Source organism: Hyperoodon ampullatus (genome assembly GCF_949752795.1).
Source record: "Hyperoodon ampullatus genome assembly, chromosome: 5".
NCBI classification, from domain to species: Eukaryota; Metazoa; Chordata; class Mammalia; order Artiodactyla; family Ziphiidae; genus Hyperoodon; species Hyperoodon ampullatus.
Window position 1 is genome coordinate 105,867,562 of NC_136918.1, and position 26,557 is coordinate 105,894,118.

The 26,557-nt window shown below is 37.6% G+C and overlaps 2 protein-coding genes across 2 annotated transcripts in view; one reads left to right on the forward strand and one right to left on the reverse strand.

Moving 5' to 3' along the window:
• Positions 1–22,540, reverse strand: part of ZNF654 (zinc finger protein 654) — a gene marked incomplete at both ends in the record, with an annotated part of 91,061 nt that extends 68,521 nt beyond the window's left edge. Inside the window, 2 exons of the mRNA XM_079704785.1 lie at positions 207–352; positions 22,352–22,540. Of these exons, the coding sequence (XP_079560911.1) occupies positions 207–352; positions 22,352–22,540 (335 nt within the window). The remainder of the gene's footprint in view (positions 1–206; positions 353–22,351) is intronic.
• A 366-nt stretch (positions 22,541–22,906) lies between these two features.
• CGGBP1 (CGG triplet repeat binding protein 1) lies at positions 22,907–26,357 on the forward strand. Its single transcript, XM_079705103.1, has 3 exons — positions 22,907–23,047; positions 23,641–23,845; positions 25,766–26,357. The coding sequence occupies exon 3, from the start codon at positions 25,785–25,787 to the stop codon at positions 26,286–26,288; it is 504 nt and encodes a 167-aa protein (XP_079561229.1). The 5' UTR covers positions 22,907–23,047; positions 23,641–23,845; positions 25,766–25,784; the 3' UTR covers positions 26,289–26,357.
• Positions 26,358–26,557: the final 200 nt, after the last annotated feature.

Sequence of the window (26,557 nt, forward strand, 5' to 3'; positions counted from 1 at the left end):
TCTATATAACAATTCCACTTAACTCTAAAGCTAAAAGTAAAATTGTGGTTAAATGTTCAAAATTAAACCTAAACACTTAAATGAAGAAAATAGAAATCTTTTGGAGGGAAGACTTTAGGAAAGGTTCCTTCTGCAGAGAAAATAATCAAAAACCAGTTCTCAAATATATCAAGAAAATACTTTCATAAGAAGTAAAGAGTACTTACAAAGCAAGGCTACTCAAAACATATTGTACGTGCTCACATTCATCTGGGAATGATGCACTAGCTGATGTAAAACAGCAAAGTGCAGTCTGAAGAACTTGAAGCTGTGGCAAAGGGACCTGCCATCTTCCAGCATAATCTTCAACCACCTGATAGGGAAGCAATCCAAAAAGTACATTATTAGAGAAAATGTTAAATTTGGATAAATTAAATTATACCAGATAAATTAAAACATTAGTTCAGCATGAACACATGATTTAGGAAGGGGAAAAAGTTCTTCATTGTTTAGTTTCATGGTATACATCTGAAAATAAAATGAACTATTATTTGAAAATGTGGAAAAGAAATATAGTATATAAATGACCACAAAGTTCAACTGCCAAATCTTTACCAAATGTTGTAACAAATGCCTTCACGTCCCATATCTAGTTTTTGTCAAAATGCCAATTATCAAATATTAAAATAGCTAGACAGTAAACTATAGTAATAAAGAAAATTAGAAATGAGCATGCATTATTATTACCATTAATATTTACAAGACTGAACTATAAACATTCTGGCAACAAATGAGTATTATAGTGGTGTGATACTCTGATTAGGAAAGTTTAAACTGTACCATACTGAGGAGAAAATACAGAATATAATCAGTCTTGGCTCTGTCACTTAACTAGTTTTATGAATTGGGTATGTCATCTTCCTTCTCTATGCATTAGTTGCCTCACCATAAAATGGAGATAATAATGCTTATCTTGCAGATTTACTCTGAAGCTAAATTGGGAATAATTTATGAGAGAACATTTTAGAACTATCAATTGCTATAAAATGTTAATTATGATCTCTCATATGCAATACTGCTGTATTAAAACTATTATATTCCAGAAATTCATCTTATAAAACAGGTTGGCAAACTATGGAAATTCAGCCAAATTCAGCCTGCTACACATTTTTGCATGATCTACAAGCTAAGAAATGGATGTTACATTTTCAAATGGTTGAAAAAAACATTTTGTGATGTATGAAAATCACATGAAATTCAAATTTCAATGTCCATAAAGTCTTATTGGAACATAACCAGGTTCATCCATTTACGTATTATCTATGGCTGCTTTTCTGCTACAACAGGTTGAGTAGTTGTGACAGAAATCATATGGCTCACAAAGTCTAGAATATTTAATATCTGACCCTTTACAGAAAAAGTTTGCCAACTCCTGATTTAAAAGCTGGTAAAACTAGAGCAGAGTAGAAAAGCCAAGAACATTCAGAGCTCAAGGACTTTTCATACTAATCACTTCCTGTTGGAGATAATTTTCCATGAGTCTCTTGTATTTCCACAGTTTTTTAAAAGAGGCCCTGACTGCCTTTATCCTTTCAAAGATGTTTATAGGGAACAGCCTTGAAAAATAGAGATGATATCCATGATGCCCCTGTCCAAAGCAATGTGTCTCTCTGGAGCAAAGGTCAGGCAGATATGCTTGCAGACCATTATAAAAGATTAGGACTCCCTAAGCTTGGGGTTCGTAAGCTGTGATATAAACTTACTATGAGTTCAGGATCCACCTGGGCCATTCACATCACCTTTGTGACACTTGAGGGCCAAAGGGAACCATCATGAACTTGAAGCACATGCTGCTTGCTGTGCCATGAGTAACAGAGTCTGCTATCTCTGACCCAGGAGTTTCATGTCTTGGACCAGCATTTGTGAAACTGTGGCAATCTACCTTAGATAAAATCCCAGACACTTCACACTTGTTTGACAATTCCAAATTGCATTACCAGGTGTCTAGCATGTCTCCAATGTTTCTAGGAACATGTATGGATAAAGAAGAAAGCTAGAGAGTATTAGCTCTGTGAACTTGTATCCCCCTTCTATATCTAGTAGTCCTTACTAGCTGGGAAGTAAAAACTACTAGTAACTATGATGACTCCAAGTAGGACAAATTTTTCCAAACCACCACAGGTAAAAAAAAAAAAAAAAAAAAAAAAAAAAAGAAGAAGAAGGTTAGATAAATGGTGGTTTCCTGGCTTTAAATTTTCTCTTCACTAAAGTGTTTGACCACCTTTATTGCCTCTTTTTGGCCCCCACACCACCATTCTGGTGCCACATAAAAAACAGGTACTAACAGACTCACATTTTTACTACCTTTAATCCGAAATAGTTTGCCCTAGTACATTTCTACTTACAACCTTATTCACTTCCTATTTATGGGTTGGGTTTATCTCCTTAGAAGAGAAGCTTTCTACTTTCTCAGGTTCTGTTCTCATTGTAGCTTCCCTCATTCACCAAGATTCGGCTATTAATACCCTGCCTGATCCAGCTGAGCCCAAACCTAACACAATAAAAGTACTTGTGCACAACACCTCCAGTAGGTTTCCCACAATACCCTTGAAGGGACATAAACAAAAATGGCTGAAATTTACATACAGTTGGCCCTCAGTATCTGTGGAGGATTGGTTCCAGGATCCCCCACCCTATACCAAAATCTGAAGATGCTCAAGTCCTTTATACAAAATAATGTATTTGCACATAACCTACACACATCCTCTCGTATACTTTAAATCATCTCTAGATTACTTATAATACCTAATACAATGTAAGTACTATGTAAATAGTTGCTAGTGCATAGCAAATTCAAGTTTTGTGTTTTGGAACTTTCTGGAATTTTTTTTCCAAATATTTTTGATCCACAGTTGGTTGAATAAACAGATGTGGAACCCACAGATACAGAGGGCTGACTGTATCTTCTTATACTGTTTAATGTCATGCCAGACACTAATAATTCACTATAACATTCACTATAACACCACTTTTTAAATATTTTCCTTAAAATATGTAAAACTATATATTACATTGTCTTTTTACTTTGAAAGTTTTATCCTGCATTATAACTGTTATCATAAGCACTCAGGTAATGAGAGCTGATACCATGACATCATAATCAGAATGTGCTCCACCAGGTCACTGTGCGGTGAGCAACACATCTTACATTTGTCATTTTCTTTGGTATTCTAATAAGTAACAGTTTTTACTGTTACTATGTAAAGAACTGCCGTATAATTACATTCTTTACTTAAGAACATCATCCAAATTACTACAGACTAAAATGTGCCCCCTAAAATTCATGTATTAAAGTCTTAACCCCAGTGTGACAGTATCTGGAAATAGGACTCTTAGGAAGTAATTTAGGTTAAATGATGTCATAAGCAAGGGGTCCTAATCAGATAGTATTGGTGGCCTTATAACAAGAGGAAGAGAGGAGAGATCTTTCTGTCCCCCTACATGCATGCACTGAGGAAAGGCCATGGTGAGGCCACAGAGAGAAGGCAGCAGTCTGCAAGCCAGGAAGAGCGTCTTTGCCAGAACTCGACCATGCTGGCACCCTGATCTCAGACTTCTAGCTTCAAGAACTGAGAAAATAAATTTCTATTGTTTAAGCTGCTAAGTCTGTGATATTTTGTTATGGCAGCCAGAGCTGCCTAATACACAAATGTATAAAAATAACACAAACGTAGCAGTCTAGGAAACCCTAAAATATCATATAAAGTGGTTGACTAAAATATGATTATCTGTTTCTTAACTGAATTCTCCTTTTTGCTAATGTAACAATGAAGACTACCAAACACTAGTTTGTCACTGAGCAAACAATCCTCTTGATTTCTAAATCCAGGTAATAATAGACTAGATCATTAACACAGTTATCACACATGACTTTACTTCTGTTAGCTGGCCATTCACATCCCTGTCATTTTCCTACCTGAAACCTCCCATTGGCATCAACTTTCATTATATCAAACACTTCACAGGTGTCAGTGGAGCTGTTCACTAATGTTAATTTCATTACTTGTTTACAGTGAGTCCACCCACTTTTAAAATCTGATTTACAAACCATGGCCATTATCATATGTGATTAGCCACATCACAACTACCTTCCATTCTAAGAACTTCAAAAAATGCCTATAATACATGCCAATCTATGCACGGAATAAATTTGTTAATCTTCTAAATACCTAAAATAAACATTGTAAGAAACATTAAGTTAGCCTTTTCCCCACCCCCTTTCAGTACGATTAGGTTATTCATTTGTAATATACCTACTATATATGTGTGTGTGTGTGTGTGTGTGTAATTTCCTAGCTCTGTCCATTGAGAGGGCCACAGAGCAATGACACCTCAGTAGCAACATACACACTTAGGGCCCAAATCTTGGCTTCTAAACACTATTCTCCAATATGAGGAACTTGGGGCTCCTCAGGCACAAGGAACTTGGGCTGCTCAAGCCCTCCTCCAGCAGGGATGGAACAGGGAAAATAACTAGATAGGACTAAGTAATGAAATGCTGAAACAGTGATGGAATATAAGAACATGGGAGTCAACCTGAAGGTGCTCCGAGCAGTTAAAGCTAGAACAATTGGAGCAACAAAATAAATGATGATAGTATTGGACTTTAATCCACGAAACCAGATAAATATCCATGAGTCCCTACAAATAATCAAATTAATCAATAAGTGTAAGAGACAGCTCTTCCTCACAGAAGACTAATTAATAAACATTAATTAATTAATTAATGTTTAATAAACTAATTAGAGAAATAGAGAATCACCATTAGGCAAATACTGTACACAGCAATGAATGTTGCAGACAAGATCCATGGAACAATGCTAATATTAGTGGGTGAAAAGTTTGAGGAGATGCAAGATTTGCAGTTTCAAAGCATCTCCCGCAAGACGGTTATCAACTACAAACAGATAGCAATTTTAGAGTGGAGAAACCCCACAGACACAAACTTAACAAAGCCATCAAGGTAGTATCACCAATAAGTAATAAAGCATATTATTATCATAAATCTCTTGATATGAAGCCCCAAGAAATACAAAAGCATTTTTGTGGTACTTTTGCCAAAAATGCATAAACTCATTCCAATCATGAGAAATCATCAAACAAACCCAAACTGTAGGATATTCTACCAAAAAAATTGATCAGTACTCTTCAAACATGTTAAGGTCATGAAAGGAAAAACTGAAGAACTGTTACAGAATGGAACAGACTAAGGAGAAATAACAACTAAATACAATGTGAGATCAGAAATAACACCCTGGAACAGAAAAAGAGCATTGGTGGAAAACCAGTGAAACATATCAATCCCAGAAGACTCTCATCTCCCTTCTTGAGTATGTTGCATCCATATGGTATGAGGCTGGCCAGAGTCCTCCCTGTGGCTGCCTGAGTATCAACTTAAAGACCCAACTTTTCTCTTAAGTAGGTCCAAAGGTAAGTAGTAGGCTCATTTTAAAGGCTTTAGATCAATTTTGGTACCTGTCAATTTTTCCTTTGATTCCAAACTCACTAGAGAGAATAATATACTAAATGTTCCCTGTATAAACATTAAAACTGGCACACAGACAAGGGAACCCCAAAATATATGGAAATGTATATGAATATCAAATGAACATGTTGCGTGAACAAACATCTTTGTTTGCCTGCCGCTGGTGATATCCACAGATGTGTGTGCACGTGATAATGTCTCAACTAGCATGGGCTAAGCAAAAATCTGCATCTGACTTCAATTTAGCATGGCCACTAAGGCAAAAGAAATAAAAGCAAAAATAAACAAATGGGACCTAAACTTAAAAGCTTTTGCACAGCAAAGGAAACCATTGACAAAAGGAAAAAACCTACGGAATGGGAGAAAATATATGCAAATGATGCGACCAACAAGGGGTTAATATCCAAAATATACAAACAGCTCATACAACTCAATTAGAAAAAAAAAATCCAATCAAAAAATGAGCAGAAGACCTGAAAAGACATTTTCCCAAAGAAGACATACAGATGGCTAACAGGCACATGAATAGATGCTCAACATCGTTAATTATAAGAGAAATGCAAATCAAAACCACAATTAGGTATCACCTCACACCTGTCAGAATGGCTATCATCAAAAAGTCTACAGATAACAAATGTTGGAGAGGATATGGAGAAAAGGGAACCCTTCTACACTATTAGTGGGAATGTAAATCGGTGTAGCCACTGTGGAAAACAGTATGGAGGTTCCTTAAAAAACTAAAAATAGAAATACTATATGATCTAGCAATTCCACTTCTGGGTATATATATGGAAAAAAGTCCACAAAAACATTAATTCGAAGATACATGCGCCCTGATGTTTACACAGCAGCACTATTTACAATAGCCAAGACATGGAAGCAACCCAAGTGCCCATCAACAGATAACTGAATTAAGATGTGGCATATATATACAATGCAATATTAGCCACAAAAAAATTAAAAAATACTGCCATTTGCAGCAACAATGGATGGACCTAGAGAGTATTATGCTTGTTGAAATATGTGAAAGACAAATACTATATATGTGGAATCTAAAAAATAATACAAATGAATGTACATGCAAAACAGAAACAGACTCACAGATACAGTAAACAAACTCGTAGTTACCAAAGGGGAACAGGAATGGGGGAGAGACAAATTAGGGGTGTGTGATTAACAGATACAAGCTGCTATATATAAAAGAGATAAGCAACAGAATATACCATAAAGCACAAGGAATTATACCCATTATCTTGTAATGACCTATAATGGAATATAATCTTCAAAAATAATGAATCATTATGCTGCACATCTGAAATTAACACAATATTGTAAATCAACTATACTTCAATTAAAAAAAAAAATTAGCATGGCCTGGCCACAGATGGTATTGCAGGTGTGGCTGAGGCAATAATTATATTATTGAATTTTTTAAATGTCCATTAGCCATATAGGTTTTTTAGGTATTAGTAGGTGGAAATCCTTTTTGTTCCTTCTGTCTGGTTTCTCAACAAAGACTACAAGCCAGAGGATTAAACTGAAAAGCTGGTTAAGTTCCATATGGGTCTTAGCACACTAGTGTGTGAATGTCTAGACTTTAAATTGTTAATATTAGTCTTAGATCAGCTGACTTAATTCTGTCCCTCTTAATTTTGTTCTCAGAGAACAGCTCTTATATTCATGTGACTTGTCCAAAGGCTTCTAGAGTCACTGTCATAATATAATCTCTAGTAACTTCTGAGATTGATATGTACACAAATTTAATCAAAGCTATAGATGTCAAGATTTTATCTAAGTTCAGTGAAGATGTCCAGTGGATTTTATTAAGTACAGAGATAAAGAAGGGTCAAGCTTCTTTATTGTTTAGGGCATAAATCACTTTCCTAGGATGAGGAGGAAGAAAAGCTCAATGGAATTATTACAAAGTCAAAGCCAAAAGGGAAACTTTTAAAAGGCCTATGCCTCAAAAACTAACTTCAGGTACCAGGTTTGCTTAGTCTCAAGAAGAACTAAATTTGCTTTAAAAAGATGATAAACTTTCCATTAAAATAACAGTGGAAGAGTTAAAATAAATAAATAAAAGGAGGTCATGTTAAGATGGAAGAAGAGAGGTACTTCCTTAAAAGTAAGTTCAATCTCAGAAGCTAGACTAGTCAGATATGAAAAAAGACAAAGGAAATATATATACCAGAACTATGTGTTCCTAAAGATGGAATGGGGGAAAAAAGTATTTTAGTTGCTACTCATCAGAAAGGAAGGGTGACTGATTCCAAAGGTATCTAACAGAGGGATAGGAGGTAACTGTAGGATGGAAATCTCGGTGAACTGAACTGGAAATTCAAGTAAGGTAAGATGGTATTTTAAAGAAATAGAAAGTACATAATAAAAGTGAAAAAAACCACACCATGAAGACTGTGACTGCTATACAGTAACATAAAATACGTACAGATTTGAAAGGTTAAAAAAAGCTGAGAGATTACCTTTAAATACTTGAAGAATTTCAGGTGCATTTCAAATTACTAGTTATTACAGAGGGCAATGTATGGTATGGCATGGTGTCACAAAGAAACGTGCCCCAGGAACTCAAAGTTAGGCCTCAGGGAGTGGACAAGGAAAAGCAAAACTGAAGAAAAACAAAATAAGAGGTCAGACCTAGGTTTTATGTTGAGCTGGTAAGACTTCCTTAAACCTGGGAGAAGAGAGTGGGAAAAATCTGTTTGATAATAAATGCTTTTTGATAAACTCAGAATTCCTCGACTTTCATCTCTGACATTATGGCAGATCTTACAAGACATAATTGAAGAATAATAAAACCTAAGCCCAAAAGCAAAGAGAAAGGGAAAGGAAGACAAGAGGGACCAACAGGCTAAAATATAAACAAAAACAGAAACCAACTATGTTTATCTGAAATGGCATATCCTATTATTGCTGAAAGGAACGTGACAAAAAGGAATGTTTACACTGCCAATGAGGTAGAACAAATTATGCAAGGCCTATAACAGTTAAAAGCAGAATAAAGAAAGGGTCTAGAGAAGCAAGTGGCTGAAGAGATACTGTCTTTACTGGGCTCCTATGAGTGCAGACATCAGAAACATTAAAAGTAGCTTCATTTCAGGTACCCATTTATGGTTATTATCCAAATAATACAAATATGGGACACAAGAGGAGTGCTTTTATGATTTTAGCTCAATAGGCCTAAGAATTTCAGGGGAAGTGGCAAAAGCCAAGGTAGCACAGGGCTAAAAATGTCTTGGCACAGGTTGGGGACGGAGAAGTCCAGAGGCAAGGGCAGAACACTAGAGCTATGGAAATTGCAAGGCTGGAGCCTTGTGGGGCCTTGTAGAGATTATACTTTGAGCTTTACACACTACAAGTAAGTGATACACTCTTAACAAGAGGCAGTATAGAAATTGTGCCACTAAACAGAATCTATACTCACTGTAGCACAGGAGTACCAGGACAACACAGAAAAAATGGAAAGTAAAAGCTTTTTTTTTTTTTTTTTTTTTTTGCGGTACACAGGCCTCTCACCGCTGCGGCCTCTCCCGTTGTGGAGCACAGGCTCCGGACGCGCAGGCTCAGCGGCCATGGCTCACGGGCCCAGCCGCTCCGTGGCATGTGGGATGTGGGATCTTCCCGGACTGGGGCACGAACCCGTGTCCCCTGCATTGGCAGGCGGACTCTCAACCACTGCACCACCAGGGAAGCCCGTAAAAGCTTTTAATATAAAGGAAATCTAAAGGAAGAGACATCAAGCATGACCTGGTGCCTGCGGCTATAATCCATGGAAATTTATAAACTCTGCAAGACAGAAATTCAGACACAGCTTTCAAGGAAGTAGAAACGTTCAGGTAAAGTGCTTCCACCTCTCAGAAAAATATCATAAGCACACAGTGACACAACCACTTGATGAATTTTCCCAGTAAAACTTTACAAGTTACAGACACAGGCAGTTGCCATAACTGACTGGCACCCTGGTAAAGCTGAAACCAAAACTGACTTGTTACCCTGTTTTTTGTGCACCCATCTTTCCTCTAATATCCATCTTTAGTGATATCACTAAATCCTACTGGTGAAAGTGATGTGAGTCAACTGTATTATGTACTAAATTCAAGGAATTAACTAGTGTTTCTAAATTTAATGGGTGTTGGCTGGTTAAAGTATTAAGTGTTTGCCCACTGACCTTCCGGATTCTTTAAAAAGTAAGATTGGAGGTTAAATAATTTTCCTTTTGAGATGTGAAAGAAGCCACTCCTAGTCAGAGGAATATAACCAAGCTATAGCTCCTGAAAACTCCCCAACCCTAACCAGACAGGCACACTCTGTCTCTGATTAAGCAATATTCCAGGAAGGCAAGAATTTCATATCTTAACCTCTATGGGACTCTAGTTTTTAATTTCTCTTTGTGAACTTGATAATGGGAAACAATTCATTTGATCCAAATGAAGTGTTTCTGGCAGACAAAACAAAGGCCAAGTGGCAGGAGAATAGTTATTCAAGTCGAAAGAGGGGGCAAAAACACTAGGGTAGCTGAAGGTAAGTAGTGGACACAAAGAGTAATAGGGGACAAGTCAAAGAGCTAGACAGAGGCTGGATCACAAAGCCCTGCAGTCCATGGTAAGAATTCTGGCTTTGACCCTGAGATAGAAAAGCATGGAAGGTTTAGAAGAGACCTCACTCTTATGTCTTTAAAAGGATAACTTTGGCTGTGTGGAGAAAAAACTGAGGAAAAACTAAAAGTTGGGAGATAAAATTGTCTAGGGGAAAGACAACTGTAGCTTGGATCAAGGTCATAACTGCAGTTACAGTAGTCAGATATGCTTTTTCTCCCTTACTAGATGATTCAGTTCGTTGAAGGAAGGGGTTGTGGCCTCTTCCTCCCTAAATCCCCTGTAATCATTAGGATGAAGCTTTCCACATAGTACACAGCCAATGTTTTCTTTCAGGAATATCTTCTACAACACTTTTATGTATCTAGATCTATGCCTAAGATAATTAAGGATAATTCAATTGATTGATATTAAGAAAAAGTAAGTTATGTATATATTGTCAGACAGGCACATATGCAGCATTTTATGGCCACCTATTAAGTTATGAGCACTTAATAGCTGTTGAAGTTAAATTCAAAATATAAAAGAGAGGATAAAGAATCTCAAGCGTTAAAGGGCGACTTCCCTGGTGATGCAGTGGTTAAGAATCCGCCGGCCAATGTAAGGGACACGGATTCAAGCCCTGGTCCGGGAAGATCCCACATGCCACAGAGCAACTAAGCCAGTGCACCACGACTACTGAGCCTGCGCTCTAGAGCCCGCGAGCCACAACTACTGAGCCCACGTGCCACAACTACTGAAGCCCGCAAGCCTAGAGCCTGTGCTCCGCTACAAGAGAAGCCACCGCAATGAGAAGCCCATGCACCACAACGAAGAGTAGCCCCCACTCGCCACAACTAGAGAAAGCCCACACACAGCAACGAAGACCCAACACAGCCAAAAATTAATTAATTAATTAATTAATTTAAAAAAAGAGTTAAAGGGCAATATATGTGGAATCTAAAATATGGCACAAATGAAACTATTTACAAAACAGAAACAGACTTACAGACATAGAGATCAGACTTGTAGCTGCCAAGGGGAAGGGGGAAGGGAGAGGGATGGACTGGGAATTTGGGGTTGGTAGATGCCAACTATTACATTTAGAATGGACAAACAACAAGGTCCTACTGGATAGCACAGAGAACTATATTCAATCTCCTGGGATAAACCATAATGCAAAACAATATTTTAAAAAGAATATTAAAAAAAGAATGTGTATATGGTAAAACTAAGTCACTGTGCTGTAAGCAGAGATTGGCACAACACTGTAAACCAACTATACTTCAATTAAAAAAAGGCTAACTAGTAATTCAAAATAATAAAATTTTAACAACAATAATAATAAAAAAAGAGTTAAAGGACAAAATGGCTTCAGTTAATAGAGAGTTTTTAAGAAACTATCAACAGAATAACAGAATAATTTATTTTTTTCAAAAAAATCAAGTTAAGAAAGGACTGCATAAGAGTTAAGTCCCATAAAGAGAAGCAGAAATAGCATATCTGCTCTTTACAAACACAGGATGAAATGTAGCAAATCAAAATAATAAAGAAGGATGAATGAGCTTTAAGATTCTCATAACTCAGTTCTATCTAATCTTTTTTCACAACTTTCTCCCCTCTTGATTATGTTATGTACACTCACTATAGTGAATCTGGATACTTAAAAAAAATCATCCATCATTTTCTGCCCATATATAACCACTATTAACATCTTGGTAATTTCTCTTTTCTAGCTGTGTGACTTGGGGTTAGCTGTTTAACCTCTCTGCGTCTCATCTAAAATGAAGATAAAAATAGTATCTCTCTCACAGGGTTGTTGAAAAGAATAAATAAGAAAGTAGGACATGAGCTGACATACTTTTTTTGAAAGGGCCAGAAAGCAGCTTATGGGCCATACAGTCTCCATCTCAACTACTTAACCCTGCTATATCATGAAATCAGCCATAGAAAATACAGAAGTGAAAGGGCAAACCGAATAAAGTTTTATTTGCAAAAGTAGGCAGTGCTGCTTGTATCACAATGGCTTACAGCAAAGGTTCATAACCTGTTGGTGTGCCTGGATGATTGTGGTCTGTGTTTGTTTAGCAAGTTTTGAAATTCTTAAGAGAATGTGATAAAAACAAACAAAAAACCTTAGACCCGCTCACCAAGGAAATGTAAATACAACTTTTTTTGCAAATAATTTCAGCATTCACAGACTTCCTGAAGTACAAGAATGGCCCCTACAGATTATCATCAAGAAATCCTGTTTCTAGTGAAATAGATCATTTGATTTTTCTTTACAGCACTTTCTCCCTCTAAAATACGGTGAGAATGGACCAGCCTATATTCAAACTGTATAATCCTGCTACAAACAAATTTTTCCACCTAATCTTTTTGTCATTGTACTTTATTTTCCTAGAGCATTATATAGCCATTGAGGACATAATTTTTTAGGTTTGAATAATATTTTAGTTTATGAGGGTTGAAAAATGTTCAACTGTTTTAGATGTTCTGGTTGCTTTTCCATTTTCAACTCATTCCTTTCATTAATTACAATTAATGCTATGATGGATCACTTTAATCCAAATTTATATTTCCTCAGAAATTAATGCTCTAAGTCAAAAAGTACAAATTATTTTTAAAGTTTCTAATATACTTTGATGAATTATGGTTCAGAAAGGTTGTGGTGATTTCTGCTCCCACCATTTGAAAATGAGATATCCATTTCACCACACCCTCATGAGCATGGAATATAAATCTTAAACTTTACTAACAAGTTCTATAATCTGAAAGATCTTTGGCAAAAGCTTTCAAAACATGGTAAAGGACAGATAATAAAGTCTAAAAATGCACATCCACTGTACTCTGGGTTAGTAAGATTTCAAGATATTCAAGGTTGAATCTTAAATAATATGGAAAAACAAACTTTAAAATTTTAATCATTAAGAAAAACATCTAAAATATATTCCATACCCTCCAGCCTTCAAAACACAAGGTAATAACATAAAGTAACAGGTCTGTAATCATAACTCTTGCATTTAAAAAATAACCATTATAGTGAACCACTCCTTCAGATCGAAGCATATCCCACTCAGGTAAGTTGGGGGAAAAAATAAAAAGGTTGAGAATCACTTCTTACAGGGAACCTCTGATAGCTTAAGTTCGATTTTTTTCCTCTCTTTTACATTCATGAACATCTTTAGTTTCTGCTGCCTTCAGTCTTTTTAAATCACTACTTTTGCTCAGTCAATAATTGCTTAAGTATGCCATAGTACATATCAATACATATGCACAGATGCTATAACAGATACCAAATGCATATTCCTAGAAACAATATATGTGTATACTGGAATGGTTAAGTACACGGGCTCTTGACAGATGGGTCAGGATTCCCACCTGACTTAATCAAACCATTTAACCTCTCTTGGCCTTAAGTTTCCTGATCTGTAAAATGAGAATAATGGCACATACCCTGTGGGGTAGTGGATTAAATGAGACAGAACAGGTAAAAGACTTATCACAGTACCTGACACATGGAAAACACTCAAAATATTATGTTATATACATATATATAGCACTCCAATAAAATAAATAAATCTTCCAGATACTAAAAATATAACACACACATATCAAATCACTGGCAACAGTGATTAGCGAATATTTAGAACATTTCAACTTTAGGGTAACCAAAACAGATAGGGTTAATTTTAGTAAACTCTAGTTATAGAACTATACATTAATAAATTGTGTACATGTTTTATTGGGGTATCATATATGTATACATATTTTCAAGGTACATAGAACAATGTTGTACACTTATCTATTAATATCTACTGATAAAATTACTTTTCTAATTTCTCCTTCTCCTTTCACTTCTCTCTTTTACCACAAACGTAGCCAGAAAATGAGGATATCCCCTTCTTTCTCAAAGTTAATTAACTGATCAATTACAGTATATCACTCAACTCTGAATAACTACTCCAGTCTGACTCCTGCTCCCATCGTTACATCAAAACAGCTCTGTTTAAAGTCACCAAAGACCTGCACGTTAATTCAATGTTTGGATCTCATTAGCTTTTGATGCCAGTTACTATTCACTCCATCCTGAAATATTCTCTTTTCTTGCCTTCTGTGACACCATAGTTCCCTGGTTTTCTCCAAGCTCTTTAATCCTTCTCAGACTTCATTTGAAGATTCAACCTCTTCTACCAGGCCATTTAACTATGGAGTTTCTGAAGCTTCACTTCTAAGTCCTCTCACTCTATATTATCTCCTTACGTGAGCTCGTTCACACACACGGCTTCAAATACCATCCACACAACTATGATTGACCAGGTCTCACTTCTGAGCTCTGAATTATGTAAATCTAGCCATCTTTAAGATCTCTTCTTTGGTGAGGATACGCACCTTAAATTCACCAAGTTCAAACTAAACCAAAGAACCTCAGCCAAGTTCAACTTGCCCAAGAATGCCTTTTATTAGCCTGCATTTTATAGTATTATACCTTTTCTTCATAGAACTTATCAAAGTTATACCTACATACAAAAACAGAGACAATGCCTGTTTATCACTATATGCCCAGTGCCTTATACAGTCATTCATCAGGATCTGGGAGACTGGCTCCAGGACCACCCCGCAACCCCTACCCCCGCCCACAGATATCAAAATCTACAGGTGCTCAAGTCTCTCATATAAAATGATGTAGTATTTGAATCTACACATATCCTCCCGTATACTTTAAATCATCTCTAGACTACTTAAATACCTAATACTATGTAAATGCTACGTAAATAGTTGCCGGTGTGCAGCAAATTCAAGTTTTGTTTTTTTGGAACTTTCTGGAACTTTTTCCCCAATATTTTTTCATGTCCGGTTGGTTGAACTCGGGGCTGCAGAACCTGCAAATATGGAGGGCCAACACTATAAACAAGTGTCAACCCTAACATCAATGACTCTTTTTTCTACTGTTTAAATGGAAAGCCTTTCAGCTATTTTCACATTCATGGCTGCTTTGGAGAATTGAGGGTATTAAAAGGTTAGTACAAGAGTGTCAATGTACTGAACTTTAGGATCTTATGTGGCACTTTATACAGATTGACCTCCTCTCATATTTAGTTGCCACCAAGTGTTCCACCATAGCTCTAACCAGGTGATGCTGACTGGGTCTCACCCTAGAGAGCAGACCCAAACTGAATAGAGTGTACTGCTGAAATGATGAACTGACCTGTCAGAGAAATAAGGAGCTAAAAAATAAATGTGATATATATTACATGAAAGCTGAAGATTACCTTGTTTTAGATTCATTCGAAATTACAAACCTTAAAAATGCTCTCCAAAACAGACTAGGTACTGCTGTATTTACAGCATAACTAGAATTAACATTTAGTTAAATTACATTAGATCTTAAATGGCCTAATAGCCTTTCCATTACACTTTTTTAATATAAATTTATTTTTTTATCTTTGGCTGTGTTGGGTCTTCGCTGCTGTGCGCGGGCTTTCTCTAGTTGCAGCGAGTGGGGGCTACTCTTCGTGTGGTGCGCGGGCTTCTCCTTGTGGTGGCTTCTCTTGTTGTGGAGCATGGGGTGCAGCCTTCAGTAGTTGTGGCACACGGGCTCAGTAGTTGTAGTGCACGGGCTCTAGAGCGCAGGCTCAGTAGTTGTGGCATGCGGGCTCAGTAGCTGTAGCGCACGGGCTTAGTTGCTCCGCAGCATGTGGGATCTTCCTGGACCAGGGCTCAAACCCATGTCCCCTGCATTAGCAGGCAGATTCTTAACCACTGCACCACCAGGGAAGTCCCTCCATTATATATTAATATACATTTTAAATGGCATATTAATTGACCATATTTTATTGATCATGTTTTATATTTTCAAATACCTCACCAGACACACCTTTTACCATAGCTTTCTTAAATTTAATTTAAAGTTTTCTTTTTTGTTTTTGTTTGTAAATGCTAAGGTATAGTTTACCACATTTTGGCAAGAAAATCAAAAAGATTCTGTGCCAACAGTAACAGTACAATTGGTGTCTTCTCTTTGGCAGAACTGCAGAATAATGGTATCACTAAAAATTTTAAAGCAATGAACTTCATTTAAAAATATTTTCTTCTACCATCTTATCTAGAAAAATTGAGATAAATTTCTTTAAGCCAATGTCATGAGTGGTTATTAGAAAGCAGTAATGAACATATATTTTAATGCAAGGCTGTGTACAAAGAAGTTACATAAGTTTAGGATCTCATTGGTTAACCTAAAACGACCTTCATAAGTTCACTTAACCAACTCATTAAAAAAAAAAAAAAAAAAAAAAAGCATTTCACTTATTTTTGAGAAACAAGGAGTTAAAATTTCATCATGCTCAAAATATTCTTGCATTTATTCACAGAAAATAAGCAATCTATGAAATAGGGGGAGAAAAAAAATAAAATGTATTTTTTATATTTTATTTTTCCTCTGATTATAAAGATAGTAGGTTTAATCAAGAAAACATAAAAAATAAATAAATGTAAAGAAAAAAATTTAGCTATAAACATATCACTAATAAATTATCCACTGTTAACGATTTGGTATATTTGTTTTCAGTCTTTTTTATTTACAAAAGTGAAATCACCTGTCATCTGTGTCTTTTCAGTCATTATTATACCACTAATTACTATTATACCACAATTAGCACTATTCAATTCTGAAAGTCAACATAAAAAAAGCATAAATAACAACAAAGCATTAGCTCTCCAAACACAGCCAACAAGATCTAGGGTTCATTTTGTTTTGTTTTTCCTTATTATAATAATTATAATAAATAAATAACATAGAGATAAATATCATACTTGCTACAAGAGCTGCAAGTAATTGCCTCTGGGGAAGATGCAGGGAAGAAAAGGGACAGGGAATGACTGCTATTTAAAAAATATTATGGGCTTCCCTGGTGGTGCAGTGGTTGAGAGTCTGCCTGCCAATGCAAGGGACATGGCTTCGAGCCCTGGTCTGGGAAGATCCCACATGCCGCGGAGCAGCTAGCCCCGTGAGCCGCAATTACTGAGCCTGCGCGTCTGGAGCCTGTGCTCCTCAACAAGAGAGGCCGCGATAATGAGAGGCCCGCGCACCGTGATGAGGAGTCGCCCCCACTTGCCGCAACTAGAGAAAGCCCTTGCACAGAAACGAAGACCCAACACAGCCATAAATAAATAAATAAAAATTAAAAAAAAAAAAAAAGCAAAAGAAATCTGAATGAAGTATGGTCTTAAAAAAATAATTAAAAAATAAATAAAATAAAAAATATTATATTATATAATAAAATTATAACCAGTGGCAAAATAGAAAATCAAAAACAAATTAAAAACACAAACAAACAACAATTGCCTCTAAAATATCTTCTTGTTTTCTTCCTTCCTTATTACTAGAATCATAGACATGTGTCTATCAGGGGAAAAAATACAAAAAAAAAAAAAAAAAAAAAAACCCAAATCCTAACATTCTTTTCAGATGGGAATAGCTACCAAGATGGAAATGGAAGTTACTGAGTAGAACTTAGGGCAAGATGTTTTTGGCTTACCCCAGAGACACCCTGTTCCTGCTACATGGAACTCAGATGTGATGGCTGGAACTTCAGCAATTATTTTGGATCATGAGGCAAACTTGAGATAGGAAGATAAGGATGACTGATAAGAAAGAGGGAATGATGGTAAAATGATGATAAAGCTACCATATCATCCCTACACTATCCATTCAAGACTTTTCATGTGAGAAATAAATGTGTACTATTGTTTGAGCTGTGTAAGTCAGGCCTCTACTAGCAGCAAAATGCAATTCCTCATATTTAAGTTTTACATGACTCATTAAACCAAGTACATGTAAAACACATATAAAAAGTAACAGCAAATCAAAAAATAATTCCGATTAATTCCAAGACTAGTAAAAACATATTATTATACCCTAAGAAACTGCTCAAGAAACTATAAATATTATGTAAATTTTATACCAAGACTAAGAGATAAAGCTTGTATTTTCCTAAAACAATTAAATTTTAATTTCTCTAAAGTAAGAGGCATTAGCACGTATTCTACAAAACTATGAAGTAAACCCTTTTTCTGTTAGATTATCTCTTTATCTATTAAAGTGCCGGGTACCCAGTAGCTGCTTAAAATTATTTGAGGATCATTAGAGACTTTTTTTAAGACATAAAGTATCCACTAAGGGTTCCAAAGTAAGATTATAGCAGGGTTTCTCAACTTTGGCACTATTGATATTTTGGACCAGATAATTCTTTGTCGTTAGGGCTGCCCTGTGCATTGCAGGGTGTTCAACAACATCTCTGGCCTCTACGCACTAGATGCCAGCAGCAACCCCCCAATTAAGACAATCAAAAATATCTCCCGACACTGCCCAATGTCCCCTACAGGAAATAAAATCTGAAAAAAAAAATGTAGTTGTTTTTGCAAATCATTTAATGCTTCATCAGGAACATTTGGCTTTTCTAGTTAAATAACAGAATTTTAGAATTGTAACATTTCTAAATTCTCTCTAAAGTTGATTGTGGTATACAAACTCAAAGTGACCTACAGATTAGGTTATCTCTAATGTCCCTCTTAAACCTTCAGAGGATTTCACATGAAAGAAATATTAATAGCTTCTATCTATTTAAGCCTATCTATGTGCTAGGTATAGTACTGAGCACTTCATGTTCATTCTCTCATTTTATACTCCTGACATCCTCGTGGGATGGCTACTTAACCCCACTGTAATAAGAAATAATTTTAAAGTCTATTTTAGTCAACAAATCAAAGTGCTTCCAGAAATAATTATTTATCATTCATTATATTCACTCTGGCACTGAACTAAGAAGGTACCTTTACTTGCTTAATTTACAATTTATGATAAAAAATATTTCAATATATCTAGCAACAAAATTAAGTTGAATTACCACAAACTTCAGGAATCGGGGAAATGTTCACAGCCCCTAACAAGTCAGAGAAATAATAATTAACTGTTTCTTGGAATATTTTTTATACTGTGGCATAATGAAAGAGTATTTTTTAAATTTTTCATCCATGATTCCGAGTTCTTCCAGTAACCTTTTTTTTTCTCCTTTGTACAACTTCACAAAGAAAAAAAAAATCACTTTATAATTATTTGAGGATTCATCTGTAATTTCAATCTGTTGTTCAGGAGAAATTGAAGGCTGGGTCCAAAATCCCAGCTTCTTCACCTGACAAATTAACTTGTTCAGGCCTCAATTTCAACTATGTAACTTGGACAACAAGACCTATCTGAAGGCCTTAAGAGTTAGTAGGTCCTCAATAAAAATTACACTCCTCTTCCTTTCATCCTGAAATTAAATATCAGCTAAGTGCCAATTCTATTTAAGCAATTGTTGAGAGTCCACTAATAAGAGCCAAGGGAGGATATGATGGGGCAGTTAGTCTAACATTATTCAGTGTAACTGGAAATGAACACATTCAGTCTCCCAAATCCATCAACTCAAAAATTCTGTAGCCTAAGCCCTTAGTTTGAGATTTTTAATTACTATGCTTGTATTGTTTCTCAAATAGAAAAGTATATCATCAGATACACTGAGTACATGCATAATTTTTCACTTATATTATCTAGCCTTCTGTTTTACTTTTCCCTGTGGTAAAAGACACAAAACCATTTTTGAAAAGAAGTGTTCCTTCCTCTCCCTTCACCCACACAACTAACTGCCAAGAAATTTTGATTCATAGTTCTCTCTAAAAGGAGGAAGATAAATTGGAGCCTTTCTTCTCAACTTCACAAGGCTCTGTGTATAATTCATATATTTAGTTAACTGTCACCAACCCAAGTGCATATTATCCATTTTATGGATTACTCACAATTAAGTCATTTACTAATGAAGGCAAGTTACCCTTAGCGAACATTAGGAAACCAAACGTTTAAAAAGAAACAATCTTTAGGAATTAGATTATATAATCTACTGCTTCCCTTACTGGCAAATAAAACAGAATTACTATACTAGAATTTTATTAATCGGTCGGTAAAATTCAACTTAATACAGGTAATCTTTCATTCCATCTAAAAGTTTTCATACAAAAAAGGACTTCACAAAGCTCACCTACAAGGTGGAACCAGACAAGAACTCTAAGAATAGATCGTTTGGTAATCTAGAGTATTATAAAATATGTTATGAGGGTTCAGGTAGAAGTTGGTAACATGAAAGTATATCAGTATAACACTCATAATTTAGCAATATAAAATAGAAGTTCATTAAGTTCTTCCTGTTTAGTTTTGCTTCCTTGGATATTTTAGGAGGTAGTGGAGTTTTATAAAACAGTCAACTTCATTTGTTCTTAAAATAATTTACTGTCACTATTCAGACACCGCATTTCACAAACTAAATTTATTCATTTGTTCTTAAAGTTGATTTCAAGAAACAGAATAAGAGTAATTAAGAGTTCTCCAAAAATGTTCTGGCCCTCAAATTAAATTTCACATTCTACAGCAAGTAAGGGTTATCTGTTCAGGTAAATTTACAAAGCTAAATGTAACCAAAGCCAAGTTGCTCATTAATGATATAAAAAGCAAAATACAGAAAAAGATAAAAAGACTTTCTGCCTATGACTATATTAAAAAGAGCAACTGTAACCTAATTTTTCAGAAGTTTAAAACTCCTGTAGATACAAAGTCTACTGATAACATGGTTTCTAGATATAAAACATACCAGACAAGCTCTGTAAAGACACTGAACCTCTAAATCCTGAATGCCAATACCAACAAAAAAATTTTTAATAAAGTCACTAGAGAGCAATGCCAAAGAAAATTGACATACCCTTTACACCAAGACAATTTCCACTGTCAAACCAACCTATCTATTGGGGGAAGGGGGGATGAAATCAAAAAACAGTTTAAAGTATTAAAAACTTACCGGAATATGTCAACCCAGCCTTTTTCTTTCAATGCTTGGAAATACATAAAATCAAATTTCAGCAAACATTATGCCCACTTCTGCTTAACTTTATTTCCTACTTGTTACCGGAATGAAATTAATGGCTTACTTTAATTAATATGTAAAGGATCCAAACCCTTTACCTATTCATTCCTTTAATTACTATCCCTATTTGACAGAAGAGGAAAGAAACTAAGGCACAAAGAAGTGAAGTAATTTGTTCAAGATAACACAGCTAGAGGTAGTAGAGCCATGACTTCAACGCTATATAGCCAAGATAATAAACAAATAAAGGAATGGGGTGGAAAAGGAGCAGTTAAATTTTTTTTCCAAAAGAGTTTGCAAAGTAAGAGCGTTGTGAAAGAGAACAAAATGTTTAAACTATAAATATATGTAGATGTGAATGTAGATAACACAAATTTTACCCCTACACAAGTACTTTGGTGCTTTAATATTTGATTATGGTCAAACATTCTAAACTACATCAAATTTTAGTGGCAGTCGACCAAGTAAATAATTTACTGTCACTATTCAGACACTTTTCTTTTTTTTTAACAAGCTAAATAAAATACACTATAATTTAAAGGAAGGGGGTTGGTGGTGATGTAACTGGAGCAATAGTTTCAAGAAAGCTACTTTCTCTATTAGCAGTTAATTAGAAAAGAGCTTGCGTGTATCGGGGAAAGAGGTAAGAAAAAGAAAGATGACAATCCCACTGCCTTAACCCCACCTCCCAAAAAAGTAACTAAGTCACTGTGGGTCAGCGCCTAAACCAACTGGAAAACCGGCCCAGCGGGGTCTTGCGAAGAGATGACAGGAGACCCTAGAAGAGGGGGAGGGGTGGCGATGACAGAAGAGGGGGCGGTAGAGAGATGGCAAGCCTCCCATCTCCGGAAAAGGGGAGAATACGGGGGCAAGGGGCGGAGAAGGGAAGGCAGGAAACGTTGCCAGAGATTCCAAATGAGGTGACAAGAAACCGGGTAGGAAACACAAGAAAGGCGGGACCCTCGGGCAGAAAGGGGTCTATTTGGGGCAGGGGAGGCTTGTCAGTACAGAGCTTTCCAGCCAGCTGGCCTTCCTTCTCTCCAGCCCCTCCACCCCCGACAAACTCTCACTTTCTCAGCAACCCTAAACCTGCGCAGGTCATCCCCGTCCCGCTCCCCGCCCCCCACCCCAAGCCGGATAGGTGGAGGGGGGAGCTTCACCCTCACGCTCCTTGTTGGGCTGGTGGCGCGAGCGCTGGACACAGCCCAAATTCGGGGACGGGAAGACCAGGAAAAGCAGAGAGGCCCAGGACCTGGCTGACAAGTCCTGGCGGCCGACGGGCGCCTCACCTGACAGAAGCGTCGGCAGTAATCCCGACTGCTGATCCCGACGCCGCCGCCACGGCAGCTGCCGCCGCCAGCGCCGCCTCTGCCATCGCCCGCAGCTCTAAGCCCGGGAGGGCCTGGCGGGGACTCCACAATGGCCACGAGCTCTTCTCCGAGGCGTTCGGCCTCTTGGTCGCTCTCCTCCTCCGCCATGAGGCTCTCGCCGCCCAGCGCGTACCAGCCCCTGCGCCTCCGCCGCTGTAGCTGCCTCGGCTAACCTCCTCCTCCTCCTCTAGTTCCCTCCCCCTTCCCTCCTCCCCAGCCGGACAGGGGCCTCTAGGCTGGCTCTACTTCCGGCTCCGCCCACCCACGCCCCCAGTTTTTATTGGAGAGCTCTAGCTGCCAATCATGTACATGTCCACCCTTCCACTACTATTGGCCAAATCAGCCGTCTGTTTGATAGGTCCGCGGTCCGTTGGTCAATGTTCCTCGGCGGTTGCTGGGGACCGCCTACGAGCTCTCCCATAGGCGGCGCAGGAGGACTGGGCTCGGCGGGGGACACGGCGGCCGCTGCGGGGCTCGATCGGGCAACGGCGACGGCGGTGGCGGCGGTGGCGACTGGTCCTCCTCCTTCACCCCATTGCACCTCCTTTTCTTCCTCTTCCTTTTCTTTTCGGCCGCGTATCGTCCACTTCCCCTCAAGGCGGCCCCAATCCTACGGTACCAAGGAGCTAGGGAGGCCGAGGGTGGGCCCGACCGTTGGTGCGAGCTTTGGGCCCGGGGCCTTCCGGCCCGAAGCGCGAGCCGGGGGCGGGGCCGGGGCGCTGTTGTCGGCGGGAGGAAGAGGGAGGGGACGGGAAGCCTGACAGCGGCCGCCTCCGCCAGGCGCCTGCTGCCTCCTCCCTTGAGACTGCCGCCAAGTCGGCTGTCGAGTTCCCGGGCCCACGGCCGGCAGCTGGGACTCGGCCCTGCCCAGCTAGCGGGTAGGAGCGGTGGGGCGCCGGCGTGCTGGGCTCCGCGCGTGAGGAGGGAGTCTAGACGCCGGGCGCGTCGCGAGCCCCGCCTTTCCCTCCTCCCGAACCCTGGGGCTTGGGCGCCCGGGGAGGTGCAGATCCGAGCGCACCACTGTGGAGGGACTGGGATGAGGAGAGTTGGGGTAAACGTTGGGATCCAAATTTGTGGTGTGGACTTAGGGTGATTTTAAGCACACCTGCGTGGTGGCTGTTGTGGACGTTCTTGTTCGTTTTTTCATCCACCCTTTTTCCTTCCCCCTCCCCCATTTTTTCTTTCCATTTGTTTTTCGTGTTTTACAGTAAAGGCATGACTTCCCAGCACCTCAGGGAAAATAGGGTGCAAGCCCAGAAACTATTTCCACACCACCACTTGTTGAAAAACTGATTCGAAGGCATCTCCGGGTTTGAACAAACTGAAAGTGCCAGGATTTCATGCGTCTTTGGTTTTGCGCTGGAGACCCTTCGCTACTAGGTATCAAGACGAGAAAAACTGGAAACTAATCTGGTAAACATTTAAACTTGAAAACTTCTGTTGAGTTTTATTTTTATCTAGTAAATGATTTGCTTCTTTTGTTGGCCAGTTCTTGCTCTTAACTTTGTAACTTCCTCGTTTAAAATATCTTTACTTCTATGGAAAACACTTTCGTTCTTCGGTTCTGTAAACTTGAGCATCCTCTACTGGGTGGATATTTATCTCTGCAGTAACACGAATATACTTTAAAACTTAAAAGATTTTGGAATGTATAGGCCTTTCATATTAGCACAAGTGATTGCGCGTTTTATGCTTCAAAGAATAACGAACATGTTAATTGTTTTAGAGTATGAAATCCAAAGACAGAAGACTTTTCAAATAGAATGATTTAAGCATTACTGGGCACAAATATGTAATGTTTTTCATAAATAGCTTAGAACCAATCATTATAATTGGGACTGACTTGCTATATGATTTTTAAAACACATACCATTAACTTAAAGTACAAATATGTGTAATGGTAATTCACTATTTAGTAAGCAGGAATTGTCTTACCTGCCATTGAAAACCTATAACCTAAATAGTATTTGACACAAGAGCCTTGCGTTAAACACATTTTTAATGGGAAAAAAAAAGAATTAAACCTATTAAAACCTAAACTTGATCATACTTTTCAAAATTTCTCCGGAATGTTGAGTTCTTCTCTGAGGTTATGTCCACAGGTGTCTAATACATAAATTCTTTTGAGAGAGATTTCATGGTAACCAGCTATGAATTCTGTAGCATAGATTAACGGAATACTCCATTGTTTCTGATTACACTTATAAAGTACAGTTCTTCAGAGCATACCTGGGAATTTTTCTCTAATGTATTTAAACAGAACAGAATTCCATCTTGAATTCTTTCAAATTCATTTCAATTTCTTATATCTAGGTTAATGTAAGAGCTTAATCCAATGGCATGGCCTCAGGGAACAAATGGTTATCACTTACAACTTCTGTTATCTCAAGTTTTCAGTGCCCATAACCTTACGATTTTGGCAGTGATCACAAAAAATTGTTTTGGGGTTAAATTGAGAAATTATTAAGCTGCTTCTGAGTTAAATATTTGGAAAAATAGTGAAGATAATCACTTATTCCATATCAACAAATTGTGATTGAGCATCTGTCATGTACAAGATACTGTGTTCTTAGTTTTGGTCTAACTTAATAGTTAAATAAGTGAAATAAGTATTAGCAGATGTAAATATTCTTTAATGGAAAAAAAAGTGTTGGATAAGGCACTTTGCATAGCTTGTCTATCACCTTTTGGGAAGGTATCTTAGTAGAGGTGTATATGCATTAAAAAAAATGACTTACTTTGAGCTCTGTATTTTGACTTTAAAATTTAACATGTTTGTTGCTACTTTTAATTGCATTTGGCCTGTGTTCTTTCTTGGTTTTTACTTTCTTTCTTCTCAGAACAATTTTGGAAATTATATTCAACTTCATATAGAATTATGCCAGTTTAGTGGCCCACCTGTTTGAACAAACTTTGTACACAGTTCCTTGCAGTTGTTTTCCTAAAATATGTTGCCCCAGAACTGTGAAGGGAAAGAAGTTCTTTTAAACTTGAACACATATCTAAATTGGATGAGATTAATACCATAAATGTTGACCTGTATTTAGGTTTTTCTAAAGGATAGTGACATCTGGGATAGTTCTTTTTTCATACTTTGAATTTATTTGAATTTCATCAAAATCAAGGAATGGACCTAGTTGTTACTAGTAAATTGCTCTGGTTTTGCCTTCCCTTAACATATCTCAGGTAAGTTAAGACTTAATAGACACACAGTCTATTAATTGCAATTCAGTTTTCTGAAGCCTTTAATCTTAAAATGTTTATACCTACCTTTTTATTATTCCTTCCCTCGTGAAGTGTTGTTATAACACTCTGTTTCTCTTGTCTTGAAAGAACCCTATTCAAAGTCAGAATGGAAAGATTTGTAGTGACAGCACCACCTGCTCGAAACCGTTCTAAGACTGCTTTGTACGTGACTCCCCTGGATCGAGTCACCGAGTTTGGAGGTGAGCTGCACGAAGATGGAGGAAAACTCTTCTGCACTTCTTGCAATGTGGTTCTGAATCACGTTCGCAAGTCTGCCATTAGTGACCACCTCAAGTCAAAGACTCATACCAAGAGGAAGGCAGAATTTGAAGAGCAGAATGTGAGAAAGAAGCAGAGGCCTCTAACTGCATCGCTTCAGTGCAACAGTACTGCGCAAACAGAGAAAGTCAGTGTTATCCAGGACTTTGTGAAAATGTGCCTGGAAGCCAACATCCCACTTGAGAAAGCTGATCACCCAGCAGTCCGTGCTTTCCTGTCTCGCCATGTGAAGAATGGAGGCTCCATACCCAAGTCAGACCAACTGAGGAGAGCATATCTGCCTGATGGATATGAGAATGAGAATCAACTCCTTAACTCACAAGATTGTTGACAAGGAGGTTACCACCATTGTGATCAAGATAAATAATGTGGAGTATTAAAGTTATGTGTTGATTGTGTGGTTCATTTTTATATTTATTTCATTTTAAATCATGTGATGCAGAATAGTTTTGCAATGTATATATAGTTGCAGGCAAAAAAAAGAGAAGAAAACATAAAAAAAAAAAAGAAACCTTACTGCAAAACATATTGTTAATTTTAGTCACCAATGGTGTAAAGCAAAACTTAGGGTTTAGAGTGTGCTAGGATACCTGAAAACTG